The sequence below is a fragment of the Ciconia boyciana genome, chromosome 2 (assembly GCF_034638445.1).
Source record: "Ciconia boyciana chromosome 2, ASM3463844v1, whole genome shotgun sequence".
Classification (NCBI taxonomy): domain Eukaryota; kingdom Metazoa; phylum Chordata; class Aves; order Ciconiiformes; family Ciconiidae; genus Ciconia; species Ciconia boyciana.
This window is the reverse complement of record NC_132935.1, coordinates 139,937,849-139,957,208: the sequence shown is the minus strand read 5'-3', so window position 1 is coordinate 139,957,208 and position 19,360 is coordinate 139,937,849. Positions and strand designations below refer to the sequence as shown.

At 40.0% G+C, this 19,360-nt stretch overlaps 1 protein-coding gene across 4 annotated transcripts in view; it reads right to left on the bottom strand.

Annotated features, from left to right (window-relative positions):
* The window catches only part of ICA1 (islet cell autoantigen 1), a 75,749-nt gene extending 56,782 nt beyond the window's left edge, over nt 1–18,967 (bottom strand). For 3 of the 4 annotated variants that reach the window (XM_072851484.1, XM_072851485.1, XM_072851486.1), the window contains exons 1-4: nt 18,840–18,922; nt 5,634–5,680; nt 3,819–3,856; nt 1,054–1,225 (exon numbers count right to left, since the gene is read on the bottom strand). In XM_072851484.1, the coding sequence (XP_072707585.1) occupies nt 1,054–1,225; nt 3,819–3,835 (189 nt within the window). In that variant the 5' untranslated portion in view covers nt 3,836–3,856; nt 5,634–5,680; nt 18,840–18,922. Of the gene's footprint in view, nt 1–1,053; nt 1,226–3,818; nt 3,857–5,633; nt 5,681–18,839 lie in introns of all 4 variants that reach the window. The other variant, XM_072851487.1, reaches the window with a different exon arrangement.
* Between the last annotated feature and the right edge of the window lie 393 nt (nt 18,968–19,360).

Below are 19,360 nucleotides of genomic sequence, written 5' to 3'. Positions count from 1 at the left end.
ATCTGCAACACAGTAAGCATGGTTAGGAACTCAGGTATATATTTATAAAATATTGTTCCATCCTTCCAGCTTGTTTTACATCAGTACTCTTGATTTATAACCCATCATGAAGACCCCATAGCTAGAATCATCACATTATAAGTTATCACTATTATAGCTAGAACTACAAAGATTTGTTTGTTGTAAAACAGCCTCTTGTATTTCAGCTAAAACACGAATAAACTGAGAATCCTAAGTAAACAGTTTTCTAAGAAACTGCAAGAAAACCAGTAAGGCAAAACCTTTACCCTATGTAACAAAACAATACTGATAAAACTTAGCTGGACACTAACTTGATTATTACACTTCAGAAGTCCATTCTCTATCTTTTGCTTCGTGTCAAGACATTCAAGCTCTTCAATTTGTAGAGCCTTAATATTTTTTTTTCCAGTGGGTTTGAGGATCCTGACAGTAGGACTATATTTGTCACACAGCAGGATTCCTTCTCTTGGTTACACTTTACAGACTTTCAGAAGCTTCATGACCAAACATGTCAAAACCCACTTATCTGCACAAAAGCTCCAGAGAGTAGAGCGCACTATGCACCTTGCTCCTTCTTGGTATCTTGTATGTTTTTCTGGTAAATGTGGTATTTTGTAACTGTATAAAGAAGGCCATTTGTATATACTATAGAATACTATGTAAAAAAAAAAAAATCTTAAACTGGTATAAGCAAAGGATAAGAATGACTGGTATAAGCACATAGGATGATCTGCTCCCCCCTGCCAAGAAAAAAGAAAAAACCTGCTCCCAAAACCTGAAAATAAATACGAGAGATGTTAGGTTCCAAATAAAGTTTGAGGGACATGGGTTTTTGTGTTACAAACTACCACTATTTTCCCTGTATTTGCATAGGTACTTTTGTCAAAAATTGGAAAAGATATTACAAGAAAACAATGATAAAAATGTATATACGTTATTATATACTATGTGTACACATATTAGAGGCTTGATGGAAATGAAAACATTTTTAAAATTAACAAACAGAATACACATTATGTAAACATGACAAACCTCTAGTTTTGCATCCAGATCTGCATCTGAAGCCACAACATGTTCATCTTCCTTTTTTCCTGTAACTTTTATAAGGGTTTGTTTTGTTTTCCAGTATTTCTGTTGCATTTTATTGACCACAGATTTTTCTTGGCTTTGAGCATATTGGTCATAAAATTCCCTTGGATAATTGCTAGAATATTAAGAAACAAAATTACAAAACTTCAACAGGATGCTTAAAAAATAAGTCTAACATGCTAGATTAATATATTTCCATCAAGAACTGCATACAGACACATATATTCCAACATGCATTTCCTCATTATGCATTAATAACAAAAAAATTAAATTAGTACTATATTTCCCATCCTACTTTGGAAAATAATACACTGCTTTCAATTTGAATGTCTTTAGCATGTAGTACTGCCAGATAATCAGCTGCAAAGAATTTTTCCCAATGCATTATAGAATGATTTATAGCCCATGGAATTAACTTTTTATTTTTATATAACTAATAGAGTTCCAAGTGAACTAGCAGAGTTGCTTAAGCAGGCAGCAATTTTCATCCAAATTCAGCAGTGTCAGGATTTCACAAAGTTCATTTTATGAATGGAATTAGACTACTTCTTGCCCTCCCTTTTATACAATTGAAAAATTGAGAATTAGAACAACATTCATCTGTTTTAAGCATGCTATGTGAAAGATAGATAGCTCACAACTTTCTGTATGCAATGACTACATGACAACTGTGGGTGCAAAACAGGTAATCTTTTTTACAAGGATTATTTTCCACTGACACATGATTCTGCATTCCTGTAGCAGACCCAAGAAGTGCAATCTACAGACAAACTCCATATTCCACAATATTTAAACCACACCAAGATGACTTAATAGAAAATATAGCCTTACAAAGAAATCTTGATCTCTTTCAGGAAGTGTTATTCCATTATTAATTTCTGCAAAAGTACATGCTTTTCCCCCTATGTGCATATATAAAAAGCCGCAGTGATTTTGCAAATCTTTAGAAGTAAAGGGTTGCTAAAACTTACTATATTAAATACTCCAGGAAAATTAAAGAGGTTGAGTTTATTTTGAAAAAATATACCCTCCACCTGTGGAGTGACAAACCACCTGTGGTTCATTACTGAGGTACTTCCCACTAGCTCTGTTCACAACATACAGACAGCTCAGGGATGCTACCCCAAGAGGTTTTCAGACCCAACATACACATCAAGTCATGTATTCACACACACACACGTATATATATGTGCTTGCTGTGAAATACTACGGCCATTCTGAAACAACAAGCCATTGGTACACACGTTCCCCAAGAGGGTGGCACATCTGCCCTGCACAGTTACTAGTCACACAGTTTAACCTGAAAAGGAAGTTTGTTTCACAGGGATTTTTTACTTGCTTTAGTTATTTTTAATCAGTGATTTAGGAGACAGTGCCTTAATCACCAAAGAGATGGTAAGAAATTAAACTGGAAGTGAGCAAGGACAAAATTCTGAATGCACTTATACACAGCACTTCTTGGCTTCTTCCCCAAACTTTAAAAGCAAAGATATTTACCCATTAATTCTACTCAAACATTAGTTCCAAGAGTTTAATTTATGAATTTCATTAAAATTAAACTAAAGATGTTTTCAGTGCTAGAGCACAAAATAAACAATACATGCAAAACATACTACATTTCATGTGGAATTCTACACAAACAAACCATTACGCACTCTGACAACAGGTATCAAGTTAGGTGAAGCCTATATTGACCTGATACATGCTGCACCTTTAAAATACAAAATCTGCAACCTCCAATAAATAACAAGAAGATCCCTCTGCATTATGAGAAAACAGAACATGAGAGTTTAATAAAAATAGCATTACTTTAAAAGTAATCATTTAAAAAAAAAAAATCAAACTGCTCACAAAGCAGTTTAAAGACCCTAGCTGTCTGGCTAGTTGTGTGCTTTAACTTCTGCTACAGCTGTGCAAATAACTGATATCTCAGTTCAGTGGTCAAGTGAAGAAAACACCACAATTCATCTGATGTCAACCAGCCTTGATATCTACCTCACTTGAGGTCACTAGAAATTCTAGGGGCATGGTGCAAGGAATAAAAATTAGTTATATGAGGTCACCAAAAAAAAAAAAAAAAAAGCTGAGATTAATACAGATTCCTGAATTACAGACTGATAAACCAATTGAAGGAATAAGAGGAATATAATCTTTTACCGCTACAGACAAATTCAGCTTCTAATTTAATTTGAAGAATTTACTGGCTCCTATTTATGCTTAAGATAATGAAAGATTTATAATCACATTACCAAAATATTTGGTGGACAATTTTTACTAGTAGACACTTTTCAATACCTTTTAAAATGGATTTTGTGTCATATATATATTTTGTGTCATATATCAATGGATATATTTATCCATGGTTTTGTTAAACAATCAGAAAATATAACTAAAAGAAGGATGTACTTTATTCTGAAGCTGATGACCACATATAAACCTCTTGAAATATGACAGTTCATATACTTCTTTCCATTAAGTGGGAAATTGATAACATGCTATTTTTCTATCTAGTCAATTCACTTGTTTTTCCATTCTTTGGCAGTTTTTCATTTTTTTATTTTTATTCTTTTTAAACAGAATGACTACCAGTGACTTCATATAAATACTAGATGCCAGAACATAATGTGTGATAGACTCAGGCAGCGACAAATCAACATGCCAAACACCATTAGCTCTCTAGAATAAGAAAAAATTATCAAGGTACTTACTACTTATGACCTTCCATGTTTCTTGTTTTCTTCAGACACTTAAATAAAATAAGAAATTACCAGTTAATAGAAACATCTTCAAAACGTAACTTGCAAGTTAGACACTAGAAAACCTCTACCTTTTCACATAGAAAATCACTATGTTGTAGCATCTTGTTTACCATGTTACGACAGAAAACTTTTCAATCTGTGGATCAAATGTTTTCCTCATGTAACACACAATTCTCACTTAAATCCATGATAAACACATTTAAATGATGTCGCTGATATTGCCAATTATTATATGTTATCAAATTTCCCAGGCAAAAGCAAATTTACCTGGCATAAATTCAGTGACTTTTGATGAGGCAAGCCAAAATTGTCCATGCTAGGCATCTTCCTCAGTCAAGTTTTTTTTCCCCAAAGTTTTAACTACAACAGAGTTAAGCTACTTTTTTTGCCATGTCCCACTGATCTATTTTTTAAAAACACTAGCTACATCATGTCTTGAGCCACAGATGTGAAATTTAACCACCAGGTGGTTTTTCTTTGAGGGACACCACAGTTCCTGAGGATAGAATATGATTTGTATGCATTTGGACTTCAGATTTTGTAAGTTAATATCTCCAGCTTGGATACTGAAGTCTCCCACTATACTCCGAGCTGACCAGATGGCATGCACATCACTTCCCCCCAGTACCTGAGCACACTCCTTCCAGGCCAAATTTACAAGCGAAGTCAGACACCCCCTATAAACAACAAGCACCTGGCTTCTCCTCTGTTGCTTTCAGAGAGGACTCTATTCTCCAGCATACAGCCAGCATGCAAACGGAGGCACTGCAGCATGATCATAGATGAGACCAAAAAGAAGCTCATCAGATGGTGCTGCTGGGAAACAGCCTTTGGTAAGACCAGGCACAGAAGGAACACACCAAACGGCTGCACGAAGATATGAAGCTGGTTGACTGAGAAAACGGTAATGGAAAAAGCAGCTAGGAAGGTAATGGTGCTGAAACTGAACTTTGGCACTAATCTGGGCAAGAGAGAAAAGGGGCTGCAATGGGAAAACAGGACACTGGAAACATATCTAGCAAGGTGCTGCTTACAGACAGTATGGTTACCACTGGAGTGGCAAAGGGACTGGAACAGATTGCAGGAACCCAAACAAGGGAATGCAAATAACCTGAGTGCTTCCTGCAACCGTGAAGCACATGCACTTCCATTTGGAGCCGAATGGAGCCAAATCCCAGATTTCTGATTCTAACCTCTCTGCTGTCAGTACCTGTGAAACTTCCTGGCAAAGTTCCATGAGATGCTGCAAGACTATATCACAGCATGAAATTTGCCTGAATTAGAATTTTTGTGAGGTGCTCATAAGCACTGCAGGAGAGACCATAAGAAAATTCATAACTTTGTCTTCAGAGCAGAGTTTAAATGTAAAGGCCAACAGCCAAACAACAAACAAAGACTGTTCCAGATTGTTGTTTGCATTATAGCACCACTGAGTCAGACAATATATAGAATGGACAGCACCGGTCATGGCTTTGCTGTAGTTTCTAGAGCCATAAGGCACAGGCAGCATTAAGTCCAGTTTTCTAACACCTTTATGCTTGACTTCACTGTTTTAATACCGGTCCTCTATAAGTCAACTGTGGGTGTGTGCGAGTGAGATAAGAACACAGGATTTAGCTTGTATACACATCCATGACTCAGTTATTCATCAGCACACTTGGTTTGACAGGAAGCAAAGAACAGTCTATCTAGATGGAATAACATGCATATTACGTCGAACAAAGTGTAAACAACCAACATGGGGAACAGGTTTAAGGCACTGACCTTACACACTGTACACGTCCACCTGACTCTCCTGGAAACCAGTGTCCCTAAAAAAAGAAAATAAGAATTAGGAAAAAATAGAATAAGAATTAGAATAAAAATAAGAATTAGAAAAAATGAAAAAAAGAAAAAAAGAAAAATAAAATAAGAAAAAAAGAAAATAATTCATCAGGGTCATGGTGAAACCATTCTCATTTGCAAGCATAGCTCACGCTCTTTCTTCCTCAACATCTGACCTTATATTTTGATTCTAGGGTCTTCTTAGTTATACTCCTCTGAGTCCTACATAGTACCCCTATGTCCTTAAGATATTATTTGTGTGGGTTTTTTTAGTTCAAAGTGATGACTGTATCACAGCCATTAGGACAGTGTTTTCATGGTATGAAAATGAGGACATGTCCCATTGTGTGGCAGAATGGCACCTGAGGTGTCTGAAGCTACAAGGCCTTCTGGGATAGTGTTGTATGGCCATAAAGGGTGGAAGGAAACAAAAGTGGAGTCTTTCTTACACTGCCTGCTGGAAATGGCTCCTGGCATGTGGTAGCACCCAAAACGTGCCAGGAGAGAGAAAGGTCCCAGAGAGCTCTACATGGTATAAACAAAAACCATGCCAGGGAGATTGCAGCAATTAAACAGCAGGAACAAGAAGCAGCCCAGTGATCAAGCTCAGTCCCTGGGCCCGTTTTATTTCCAGTACAGAGCTAGCTTTTGATCCTAAATGAGAATTCAGTTTGTACAAAGACAGCTTAGTAAGCACTGGCATTGAGTAAACAGAACTGTGGTTACTCAGAAAGAATCAGATGACTTTTGATAAGGCTTGCGGTATTTCACCTACAGTTTCCATCAAGAAATGTTCCTGGATCCCATTCATTCCAAATGCTGTTCAAGGAACTTTCATAAAGAAACCAGTTATGCCTCAGAAGTCCCAGCTGAGTTTCACCTTTCTCAGTGACTGAGAACACTCTGGAAAACCTGGATGTCCAGTACTGTTATGCCATTCCTTTAGCTGTTAATTTAGACCACAAACATGCATTTGGTTTGGGTCCCACTGATCTCAATGGCACCCTAAACAATTTCCATTCATACAGACCTTGTTTCAAGTTAGATACACTTGTGTAATATTTGCAGCACTGTAAACTAATTCATATTTCATGCTTCAGCATCACAGTTAAGCTCTACTGAAATGGAAACAGTATATATTAACATAGATATTAAAATCAGAAACAAAGGTAGAGGAACATAATAAAGGAGTATTTACTTGAGCTGGATGTAATTGATGTGCTATTACAGGAATTCTCATGTTTGTATCTGAGTTCTACGGCAAATGTATCTATTTTTAGCTTGTAATGTTAGGATTTTATTTTTAAGAAACATCAAGTCTTACTGAATAGGTCCTATCCTTAACTGGGTTTTCAGGAGGAGCTCAGGACAACTGTGTGATCTTTGTGGTCAACTTCCTCAAAGCACATGAACAGTCCATTTCTATGGGCAGAAAGCTGAGCACCTTTGGCAGAAGGCCAGGACAGATTAATTTTAATGACCTCAAATGCAAAACTAATGCATGTAGAAGATGGAGACAGGGACAGGTTACTTAGGAGAATGCAAAAGCATTGCCCCAGTATGCAGGGATGGAGTTAGGAAAGTCAAAGCCATGCAGGGGTGGAACCTAGCAAGGGACACAAAGAGCAACAAGAACTGCTCTGTAAAAACAGTGGCACCAAAAAGCAGCCTAAGGAAGACACAGGCCCTCTGTGTGACAAAGAATATGGAAAGACAGAGGTATATTTTTACTTTGGTTTTCACTGGAAGGTCTGCCCTGTGGCTCTCTAGTTCTCTGGGCCTACTGCCAGGGTCTGTGGGTATGTATCATTACACATATTAAATAAAGACTGAGTTAAGAGGTACTGAAGCCATTTGGACATACACAAGTTCATGAGACCAGATGGGATGGATCTTGGAGTGCTGAGGGAGCTGGCTTATGTCATTGCAACGATGTTCTCTGCTCTCTTGGAGGTTATGGTGATCAAAAGAGCTGGCTGATGACTGGAGAAAGACAAACACTATATCCATCTTCAAAAAACATAGCAAAGAGGAAACTTCAGGTCCACCGACTTCACCCTCAGTTCCTGGAAAGATCATGTAGAAAACCCTCCTGGAAACCATTCCCAGCCACATGAAAGACAAAAAGCTGAGTGGGAACAGCCAGCGTGGATTTATTAAGGGCAAATCATGCCACACTAACCTGACTGCCTTCTACTATGAGATGACTGCCTCTGGTGAATGAGGGGAGAGCAGTGGATGTTGTATACCAATTTTAGCAATGCCTTTGTCATGGTGTCCCATAGAATCCTTACAGCCTCTTGTGGGATCACATCTGGAGCAGCGTCCAGTTTTGTGCCCTCCATATGAGAAAAATACTGGCATACTGGAGTGGGTCCACTGGTCAGGGTCTGGACTCTGTAACATATTTGTTCAGCTACAAGACCACTAGGCTAACAGGAGGCCTTATTGCTGTCTACAACTACCTAATGAGAGGATGTAGAGCAAACAGTCAAACTCTTCTCACAGATGCACACTGGGAGGACAAGTGGCCATGAACACAAGCAGGAACATGTGAAATTCTGACTTAATATAAGCAGGAAAATTTCCACCATGAGGATGGTCAAGCACTGGAACAAGCTGCCAGGTGAGGCAGTGTCGTGGTTTAACCCCAGCCAGCAACTAATCCCCACACAGCCGCTTGCTCACTCCCCCCTGGTGGGATGGGGGAGAGAATCGGAAGGGTAAAAGTAAGAAAACTCGTGGGTTGAGATAAAGACAGTTTAATAGGGAATGCAAAAGCCACACATGCAAGCAAAGCAAAGTAAGAAATTCATTCACTCCTTCCCATGGGCAGGCAGGTGTTCAGCCATCTCCAGGAAAGCAGGGCTCCATCATGCGTAATGGTTACTTGGGAAGACAAACGCCATCACTCCAAACGTCCCCCCCTTCCTTCTTCTTCCCCAGCTTTATATGCTGAGCACGATGTCATATGGTATGGAATAGCCCTTTGGTCAGTTTGGATCAGCTGTCCTGGCTGTGCCCCCTCTCAGTTTCTTGTGCACCTGGCAGAGCATGGGAAGCTGAAAAGTCCTTGACTAGTGTAAACACCACTTAGCAACAGCCAAAATATCAGTGTGTTATCAATATTATTCTCATACTAAAATCCAAAACACAGCACTATACCAGCTACTATAAAGAAAATTAACTCTATCCCAGCCAAAACCAGGACAGGCAGCTTGTTCAAGAGTCTTTAATATTCCTGAAGATATTAAAGACTCTACTGGACATGGCTCCAAGCAACCTGCTCTAACTGGGCTTGGTCGAGCAGGAGGCTGGACTATGTAATTTCCAGTGCTCCCTTCCAACCTATGTGATCCTGTGAAAATTTGTACAATGTGAAAGATGATGAGATTGGAGAGCAGCAAGTTTGCTACTAACATTGGTTTAATACAGAAGACTTTCCACAAGAATGGTGTAAATGGACACCAGAGTAACATTGTACCATGACCACTGTAGCTACACAAAAACCAAAAAAAACCCAACCAACCAAGATTATAGCATGTTTTCTCTCTAAGAGTTATCTACAATATTTTCAGCTTTTAGTCATATCATTTATTTTCACTCATAGCTGAAACTTTTAATATTAACAGTTTTCATTCTTCAGATATTGCTACATGTACAATGTAAATTGTCCCTGCAGTCATTTAACAGGGCCATAATTTATTTATTTACTTCTATAATCTCTAACTTCTTGTGTTGTTACGGTCTATTCCAGGTCCAGGAACCAAAGAGGGTTACATATTGGTTCAACGGTAACAAAGGACACTATTAAAAGCATCTGGGACAGCTGAAAGCAGTGAGATTTTTAAAACAAATCCTGAAGTCATAAGTCTAGCCACAAAAAGTGAGAGATCTGAATAAAAGGGGACTGGAAACAGCCCAGAGAAGTATCAAGGAATTAAAAGGAACACTTCATAACCATGTAACAAAGAATCCCTACAGTCGTGAAAGACTGTAGGGAAAGTCTGTGAAAGAGTCCCTACGCTAGCCCTGAAGCTGCAGAAAGACCAAGAAATGAGCACATAACCTTTGACTACTTTAGGTTTTGAACTCTCTTATGCTTTTGAAGAACAAGACATAAATGTCCCGAACAGAAGTAACAAGAGAGTTGCTCTGCCAAAGCTGACTACAACGGAAGCGCATAACGCTAACTAGAGTCCACCAACACCTTCCTCAAAAACTGCAAACTTAAAATTAACCTATCTTATCATACAGTTTTATATAAAAACAAGCTTAATTTGCCACAAGGAGTTGATGTAAGTGACTTCTTTTTTCTTACCAGTGTATTAAGACTAAAAAAAAGTTTCAAGAAATAATACTATGCTGACACTGTTTAAAACAAAAAATAGCATTCACCACCCCATTGGAAAGCATTTGTACCGGAAAGTTTCCATTACCTTTGATGATAAAGAGTTATGCAACACTTGTGATCTGTGACAGACAGCCTTTATCTTAGCTAACAAAAGGTAGGGATACTCTAGATAATATGGGGGGGGAGCAAACATAGGTGCTGTAGAGCATGAAAAGGAAAGCAGTGCTACATTACAGCTGACTGTACGTAAAGCCACATTTATTGCTGCACAGTGCTGGATCTGAGGTTTCCTGAAGACGACCACACACAGCTCCAGTAATTTTGCAAGTGCTTCCCAGTGTTTTGAGACAGACAGATGTTACCTCAGTTTCAGCATTAAACCTGAGCTGGCCCTATTTATAACAAGTCTGCCCAGAACACAAGGGACCAGAGTGCTGAAATGTCCGTTTCCATGTGGAACCAGCTGGGTTCATAATCCTGCCGAAACCTTGAAAATCCTGATCTGGCCCTCTGAGGTGCCACCAAGAAGCCTCAGCATCATGTTCCACAAACCTCCCTGTTTGCACACTGACATCAGAGAAGACTGGCACAGCCTATCAGCCTGGACACTGTGAAATACAGCCGAACTGTTTCTAGACTCAGCTTGGCTTCAGAAGTGGTACAGCTGCATTCACGCAGTGCTCTGCCACGGCTAACAAGACATGCTGGAACCAAGATGGCCCTGCAAACAGCCAACTATGGCACCTCTGCATCTGTGGCAGAGTTTATCTGGGTTGTACGCTATTTACCCACAAATTATTTCCATGGGTAGCCAAAATAGCTGGAATGCACACAGAACTTCATAATATTTCTGGCATACTGCATCATCCAATTTTCCTAGTGAGATATTTTATTAGCCACGATGCTGGAATGAAACTTGATGGGAGGGCACCCTCATTAGCGAATGGCATTTCTATTCCTATGGAAAATCCTCCAATTCTCTATTCTCCAAGACCATTTGAATACACCGTCTGCATCTTTCTGTGCAAAAAGGAAAATGCTATCATGGTGTTTTGAGCAATTTAAACTCCAGCATACGCTAGGCTTACCTTCCAGCTCATGCTCTGTACAACATTTGTACACGCTTGCTTTTCTTTTTTAGCTTTATTATATTATACTTTGTTGCAGCATAAGTTGTCCAGTTTCCCAAGAGCTGAACAACTTTATACAAGCAGTATCTCAAGATTATTCATAAGAAAAAGACAGTATGAGTGCCTTCTCTCCAACAGCTAAATTGATAATAATCAATTCTGTATATCAATGTCACTCAGATAATTTTTCTTTTCCAGTGAGGGTAAATATGAGAAGTATCATGTGGCAAGGTGAAATTCAGATCTTAATGCTCTCCTAGGTTATGGGGAATTCAATGAAAAAAAACAAAACAAAAAACTTTTCCCATAATTCAAATATCCATCCTTGGCTGAGCACTGGTTACACAGTTCTTACTGTGCTCTTAATAGCTTAGACAACAGGTCTTATAAAAGAAAGTAGGAAGCAACGAGAGACAGCAAACAGGAATCTTTTCAACTGTGAAGACTGTATCTAAAACCAACTGTTGATCTAATCACAACCTCTCAGAACCAAGAGATGAGCTGAAATCCTTGCAAAAATCTCTTAAGTGTGGATTGACGGATCAAATTTAACATTCAAAGATGACCTACCATAGTTACGTAGGAAGACAGTAGATTGAACACCACTTTCTTTTGAGATGCTTCCAGAAACACGAAAGGGAACTGAATGAGAGGCAGAGCAGAATTCACCAAGCCTTATGTGAAAGTAATGTGTTCATCAAAAAAGACACAGAAGAGTCTGTACTTTCACTGATAGCAGTGTCCTCTCAGTTTACTATCCTTTCAAAGCAGCTAATACATTCTGAGGTTCTTCAAATCCCAACAAACTCTCTGCACCTTAAAAATCCTGCAACTTATAACTTCAAATATGGCAGAATCATGCATTGCAGTCGATTTACTTAATATAACAGTGTTATTAAAATTAATACTCTTCCAAGAAACTTTTAATACTGTAATAGTAGAGCGGTACTAAGTAACAAAAAATAAGAATTTTAAGGAGTTTTATCCATAAAAGATAAGAGAGTTAGTTTCATGTATGTAAAATACTCTGAAGGGAAGAAAATGTGCTTAGGTGAGGGAATCAATGCCATCTGTGCATCTTCAACAGCTCTTGGCTCACAACTTGTCTCCCCCACTCTGCTCCCTGGAAGCTGTAATCAAACTGAATCAAGTAAATGGGCCTCCAAAGCAAGAAGCAGTCTCACTGCAACATGAAGATTTAGGCAGGGCACAGTTACATCTTCTGTGGTCTGTCTACAAACACTCAGACCCAATGAGTCAGGAGCTTCAAACTGCATTTCACTTTGCCTTTCCCAAGCAAAAGAGAATACAGCAGCCTATTGGTCTGAGTTATCCATGTTGTCAATGAAGGAAAAGAGTGAAAACTGAAGTCTAGGTCTATATGGGCATTCCACATCAAGATTATACACAGACTTACAAGTATTCCTACTCTACATGAATAGCTACCACTGTAATTCAGCTAAAATGAATCTAGAGTTTAAGTTATATCAATATGACAAATGACAAGATTTAATTTTTCCTCTAAAGCTCTTAACACTCATCATTGATGTTCTAATCCTGCAGAATCATCCATGCTTAGCTTTAAATCCAGGAGTATTTTCACTCTGTTAGACTACTCACTGATGCACTTGTTTATTAATTCTAACTTATTAAGAAGTTTGCAGAATTGGTCTGCAAGTGCTGCATTAGCAGTTCCTTCCATCCACTACAACTTTTTGTCTATTCCTTTGTCTCAGACAGATCCATCGCTTTGCTACTTATCCAGGGGAAGCATATTTCTTACAGATTATCCACAACTTCTCAGGAGAAGAAATACTGCAATCTTACAAGGGAGTTGTATCAACAGAATTACTCCTTCAACCTATTTCAGGAGCTGACATCTAGAAAGAAGTTTCATACATTCAAAAGAAGCACAGGGCAAAACGGCATCTGTTATACAGAGAGGGACTCCTGCTATATTCATACACCTGGGAGGTGCTGAAGGGGAAAGAAATTCATGCTGTGTGACCCCAATTATCTAACTGTGGTGCTTAAATTACCATACAAGCCTCTCAATACTAAGCCCCTGTACAGATAGTGAATAGAATCTCCAAAGAGCAACTCTGAGCACCTGAACCAGAGTCTCACCACTGTCCTCTGAGCACACAGAAATGACGGTTTCTGTGTGAAGCACCTGAACTACACGGCTAAATCATGCACTAAGAGCACTTCTCTACTCCAGTTCTCTTAGAACTGGGATTTCATGGTGGTCTGTTGAATTACTGGAGAAAAAAAGATTCAGCAGCATACTGAGTAACACATTCTGCTTGGGACACAGCCACATCCTGTAAGCCCACTGGAACAAAATTTTTCTTTCACTGCAAGCACTTCTGGAACTAACATTTCTCTACATGATTTCTTCCATTTCCTTCCCCTCTCTATCGAGGTTTATGAGACACCCCAGCAAAAAGTTCATTTATTCCATTCCATTTATTCATTGTCTTGATCTTTCAAAGGAACAAAAAAAAAAAAAAAAAGGAAATTCGACATGTAGAAAAACCCCAACCATGTACTCAAAATAACAGAAGTATCAGAGAAACTGGAGTCTGCTTTTCAAGGAGGTAGTTTGAGCCAATAGAAGACTTCCTTTCCCTTCTTTTTGAAGCTAGTAAATTGCATGGAGAATAAACCACAGTAATACAAGCAGGTATCTTAAATGACTACGATTGTGTGATTAATGACTTGCACCATGAGAAACCATGTACAAGGTATGAAGAAACCTAGATGTTTTGGGTCGTCTTTCTGACATTTTGTAGCACTACCTAGGCACCTGTCTGCAAACAGTACATCCAACAAAATAAGTAGTACTATTGACATTAAGTATACAATGATTTGTCTTTCACGGAATTTTACACTCACTCTTAGTACTCTCTATGCAGGGCAAATGACCAATAGCTACTGCAGAGAGTACTGTTAAGAGTTACTTTATTCCAAAAACAATTATCATGCTTCTAATGTGGAATAATTATTTCAGAATACACAATTAACATAGGAAATTATTCTGCTTAATTTCCTGGTGTAGTCTAAACAGAGGATGATATCCAGGGCCCTGTTTCTTGTGCTATCATTTAGTGTTCTATTTTTCTATTCCCAACTCTGATATGTACAAGTTATCTGCCACTGTCTTCTATTAAACAGAGCAAATTTGCACATTGGAAACTTATTGCTCGCTTATACCTAGAACATAAGAGTATCAATCCATCTGAATTGCACTGGTTTTCAGTACTCGAGCAGTCAGAGGTACGTTTTAGCCAACAGGAAAAAGTGGAAATTTGGCACTATGTCACCATGGTTTTTAAAACCTGGTTTTGCTCCCACAAAGTGCAAAGACTAAGTCGACCGTTAGTATTCCTCTCCAAAAAACAATTTTGTGTCTATTCGGTACTATATGCCTGTCACATTATTCCAAAGACTATCAAGTCATAAACTTACAGGCATAAGTGATCTCCTAGTTTCCAGAGCATAACTTGTATTGAAATGACACTTGGAGCTGGTTTTTTTTGTTTGTTTGTTTTTTGAACAGTTGAATGACAAATTCCTAAAAATAGTGGTTTATCTCAAAAACACTGATAAGAATGGCACATGTAGTCATGACATAGTACATGTAGTCTCAGAACAAAATGTTTCAAATAAATCTGGTAGACTCACAGTTGGAAGATTGACGAGCAAACAATAGCCCTCTAGATAAGTTAACTTGCATGTAGAACTTCATCATTTATGTAAAGATACAGATATTTAATTAAACAAAGTTAATTTTAAATTGCTTTTTCAGATTATACTGATTTTTCAGCTGCTTGTTGTAAAATAAGAACAGCATATAGTATCAGTTTGCCCTCATGTAACATCTTTTCCTTGACTACTAGTTTTCCATTTATATTTGTGAAGAACACTGAGTGAATGTCCTTAGGAAAGAACAAGGTAAGTATTGTAAGTACTGTGTGTGTTTTATGGAAGAACAATTTGAATATAAGTCATTGAGTGGCAGGTCTAACCTCACTCTGCAAATGAGCAAAGCTGGGGATATATGCAATCGGTATAAAATCTCATTCTAAATGCAGACTTGCTTCATTTCTCTGAAATGACTATCAAATTGTTTTGTAATACACATTTGTTCTCTTAGTTTAAAAAACAGTATTTTTAAACTTAGTAGCCAAATGCTATTAAAGAAAATGCCATATGGAACACCTGCTGTGCATAGATTATAAAAGACAATATGAAGATGGTTTTTGTGACACATTCTACCCATAATCAGTCTAATCTTAGGAAACCTTCCCTTTGTAGAACCTATGAGAAAAGCAGTGGATGTACAGAAAAATCGTGAAACCCTTTTCACATGTATACTATAATAAATATGAACAAATATGGTTTTAGAAGTTCAAACTAATGTCTCTCTTATTTAGATACCCTATTTGCTGACACAGTCAACACTCTCAAGTTTCTGCTTCCCTCCTCCCTCTTCATCCATGCAGAAGCCAGGAAGCAATGCTATTATACCCAAGGGGAAACAATGCCGGGGGAGGGAACAGGGGAAAAGAATTTTCTCTAGATTCCCTCAGGAGATCATTTCACATCCACGGATAAGACATTTGATTAACAAAACAGTTTTAGCAGGCACAGCAACAACAATACAGGTTGATCTTCTTTCACCACCCTTTGAGTAAACACTACAATCAATACAGGCTGTATATTCTTGATAAACACATAGTCCGCTCAACTTTTCTATTACTGTTCTCAGATCCTGGCACACCAACTGACTATTCCTAGAGCAGCGGTGATCCCTATGAAGCTACTCACAAGATGGACCTGAGTACTGTTTCAGTGACTCAGGACAGACAGTTCCCAAGGTTGACGTAAGCAATTGCATAACCGGTCAAAATGCCCCTCAGTTTGCCATGGCTAACAATAGACGCAGGAAAAACTACCATGAGACTATTATTGCTAGCAACACGTAAAAGGTCAAATGTTTCTACTGTTCTTGACTGCTTGGTTCCTTGTTTAACATTCTTCACTCTCCAGGATTTCGTATTTTTAATGCTTCTGCATCACTCGGCATAATTTTGTCTTTAGAGTGATTTTATGGTTGAGAAGTTGCAAAACATCTTGAAGAATCAACTACTTCAGAGCAAGACTGTTGGAGGAGATTTTGAAAAAAGTATTAAAAAGTCTTTAAGGACATTTCTTGACTCTTAGTTTAGCTGAGATATTAGCACATTTTTTTCTGCCAACTCATACCAACAGCTTTCAACACTAGTTTAAGAGTGAAAAGAGCTGTTATTATTAATTTCTCCCAGAAAAGGTTACTTGGGAATTCATCAGAACAATTTAGCAGCCCTCTAACGTATGGATAACAGAGAAGAACAGGCAAGATGGGTGGGCTTGAAACTCTGCTAAGGGGAAAAAAACCCAACCCTGTAGTAGGGTTCAACAGGAATTTTACTTTGCACTATGTGATTCCCTCCACACCCTCACAAAAATATAATCTTGTGGAAGAGAAATGTTCAAGAAACTTTCTCCCTTCCATACAGTCATAACTGGTCATCTTGAAGCTGCAAACCTTCAGTAATGTGCATATTTGAATCTCAGCTCCCACAAACACAATGGAAGAAATCACCATTATCTAAAAAGCACTGAATTCTTTCTCAGTTAAGAAGCAAGCAAATTCCAATTACCAGCATCTAACTCTTGAGCATGCAGTTGTTTGAACCTTTCTGGAAATAACAACGTTTCACCCATAAAGCTTTGACAGTAAAGAAACTCCATAAACCCATTTAGACCAAGGTTTGGCAGCATTTAACTGCCACATCATCTTCCAGTAGAACTTGCCATGGGAAAAGCATGACTGGTTATACCAGTTACGGCAGTTTACTATACAAAAGAAGATCCCTGCGGCTTTACACTAAATTCCTTCCTTAGTGGTATTAACATAAATCTTAAATCATAAAGTTACTCAGGTTAAATCAATAGGCTACCCTATTCAAAGGGCAGTATAAAAAAATTGTTAATGTCTAAATGAGATGTTCCTGGACTTCATGCTAAGTACCACTAAGAACTGCAACTCCTAGATCAGTGCCTGGCAGATAGCACTGTCAAGTGGTACTTCCACTCACTCCTTGGCAACCCTAGATAGACAAAGTGGAAAAAGAGTAGATTACCAAAAAAATCAGATGAAAGACCATAACCAAACACACCCTGCACTACAGACTCCAAAATCCAGCCTGCCATTTTCTCTGCCTAACACTTTGGAAAAGTGATCAAACACAGGTTTTTTCCTTACAGCAACAGCCTTGCTAGACTGAAACACGAGAACAGTTTATTTCCAAGAAGCCTGCTCTGCAACAAGAGCCACAGCTGCTTTCTAAGATCCAAATTAAATAAAATCCATCCAGAAACCAAAAGAAAAAGAAGATAACAGAATGAAACATGGGGGGAAAAAAACCCCCAACAAATAGGTGCTTCCTGAAAATAAATGGTCACCTTGGTTTAAAGCAAGGCTTGCAGGGAGGGGCAAAATATTACAACCAACCAAACAGAAGAAAAACTCCAATACCAAGCTTCCAAAATATCCACACAATGTAACTCGGGGGTAGGGGGTTAAACAATGTACCCCTGAGATTACCCAATTCAGTTCACATTTATAAATTTGAACTGAGGCAAAACTGAATTACTGTTTTAAGAGGGTCCATGCAGGACCTTGAAGCTATCAGCACTATGCAAAACAGTGTGGAACAGGAGACTTATTTACATTTGGCACTGAACATATACACAATGATACCAATGAATAAAAGAGCACAGTGCCCCTCACCCCTTCCTCTTACTAAAAACTAACCTGATGTTTCAAGTAATTTTATTTTTTTCCTTCTTCTTCTAAACGACTAGAGCAAATAAACAACATTCATGTGCCAGGTGGATGGATGCAGATCAAATCTGATTATCAAGATCAACCTTTCACAAAATATAAGCTTTAAATGGGACGTTTGGGGTTTTTTAATTCCAGTTTCACCAGCTGTTAACGCCTCGGTGCCTGGTTTGATAACCGACATTATCTCAGCCACAGGAAGCCCTGCCACCCCTCATAAGCCAGCCGGCCCGAAGCCCTCAGGTAAGAACAAGGGCCGCCGCCTCCACCCCGGAGAGCGGCACACACCGCAGCCGGACAACCTGCGCCTCAGCCCGGCGCCTGGCAGCCAAGCCGGAACTACTGAGGAGAAGCGGCCGTTTTCCTCCCCATCCTCCTCCCTTCCAGCGGGCAGACAGCCAGAGAGGATGTACGGGAGGAAAGAAGGCAGAAACGGATAAATGCAATAATCATGGCGAGATAACCGCACAGCGGGAGGGGGAACACAAGGCAAAAAGGAGGGGCAGATGCCATCTTGTGCCTCGGAAATTTCACCCCCGGACAGGTCCGGCCCCGGCTACACCCGCCGCAAGCCCTGACGGGCACCAGCGCCTCAGGCCCCACCGCCGCGCCGCCTCCTTCCCCCCAAGAGGCGGGCGGGCAGCCCGCGGGGGAGGCGGCGCCCACCCGAGGCTGCCTGACACCGGCCGCAGCAGCTGCTGACGGAACCCGTTTTCCCCGGCAGGCTCCGGCACGGAGCCCAGCAGGTCCCCCCTTCCCGCACTCACCTTGCCCGCGGCAGAGGGGAGGGCCGAGCCGGAGGCGCCGCCGCCGCCCCTCCAGGTGTTCCAGCGCCGCCGGCGTCACAGGGGCGAACGGAGCCGCCTCTGCCGGCGCGGGCGGCCCCCGCAGCGGGGCGGAGCCGCCGCCGCCTGCCCAGCCCCCGAGGCGGGAGGGCGGTGGCTGCCAGGTCCGCGGCGCCCGGGGCCGGCCGCTTCCTGGCGTTGGCCTCGGCCGCGACGCGTTTCCTTCTCCTTCCCCGGCCGCGCTGTGAGGGGAAGGCGGTGGGAAAATCTCCACGGGTTTGGGCCCTTCCGCGGCTCCTCTCACCACCTCGTCCAAAAGCCCAGGCCCTTCTCCTCAGCCCCAGCCTGCTGGGGGCTGCAGGTGTCCCACAGGAGCATCAAGGAAATCTTAAAATGTTTTGGCTACCATAAATAGACAGTTGTGATCGAGGAAGTGGAAACTTGGAGAAAAAGACCGTTGGACGTAGAGGGCAGGTGGCAATGTTGAAGGAGATCAGGAGAGC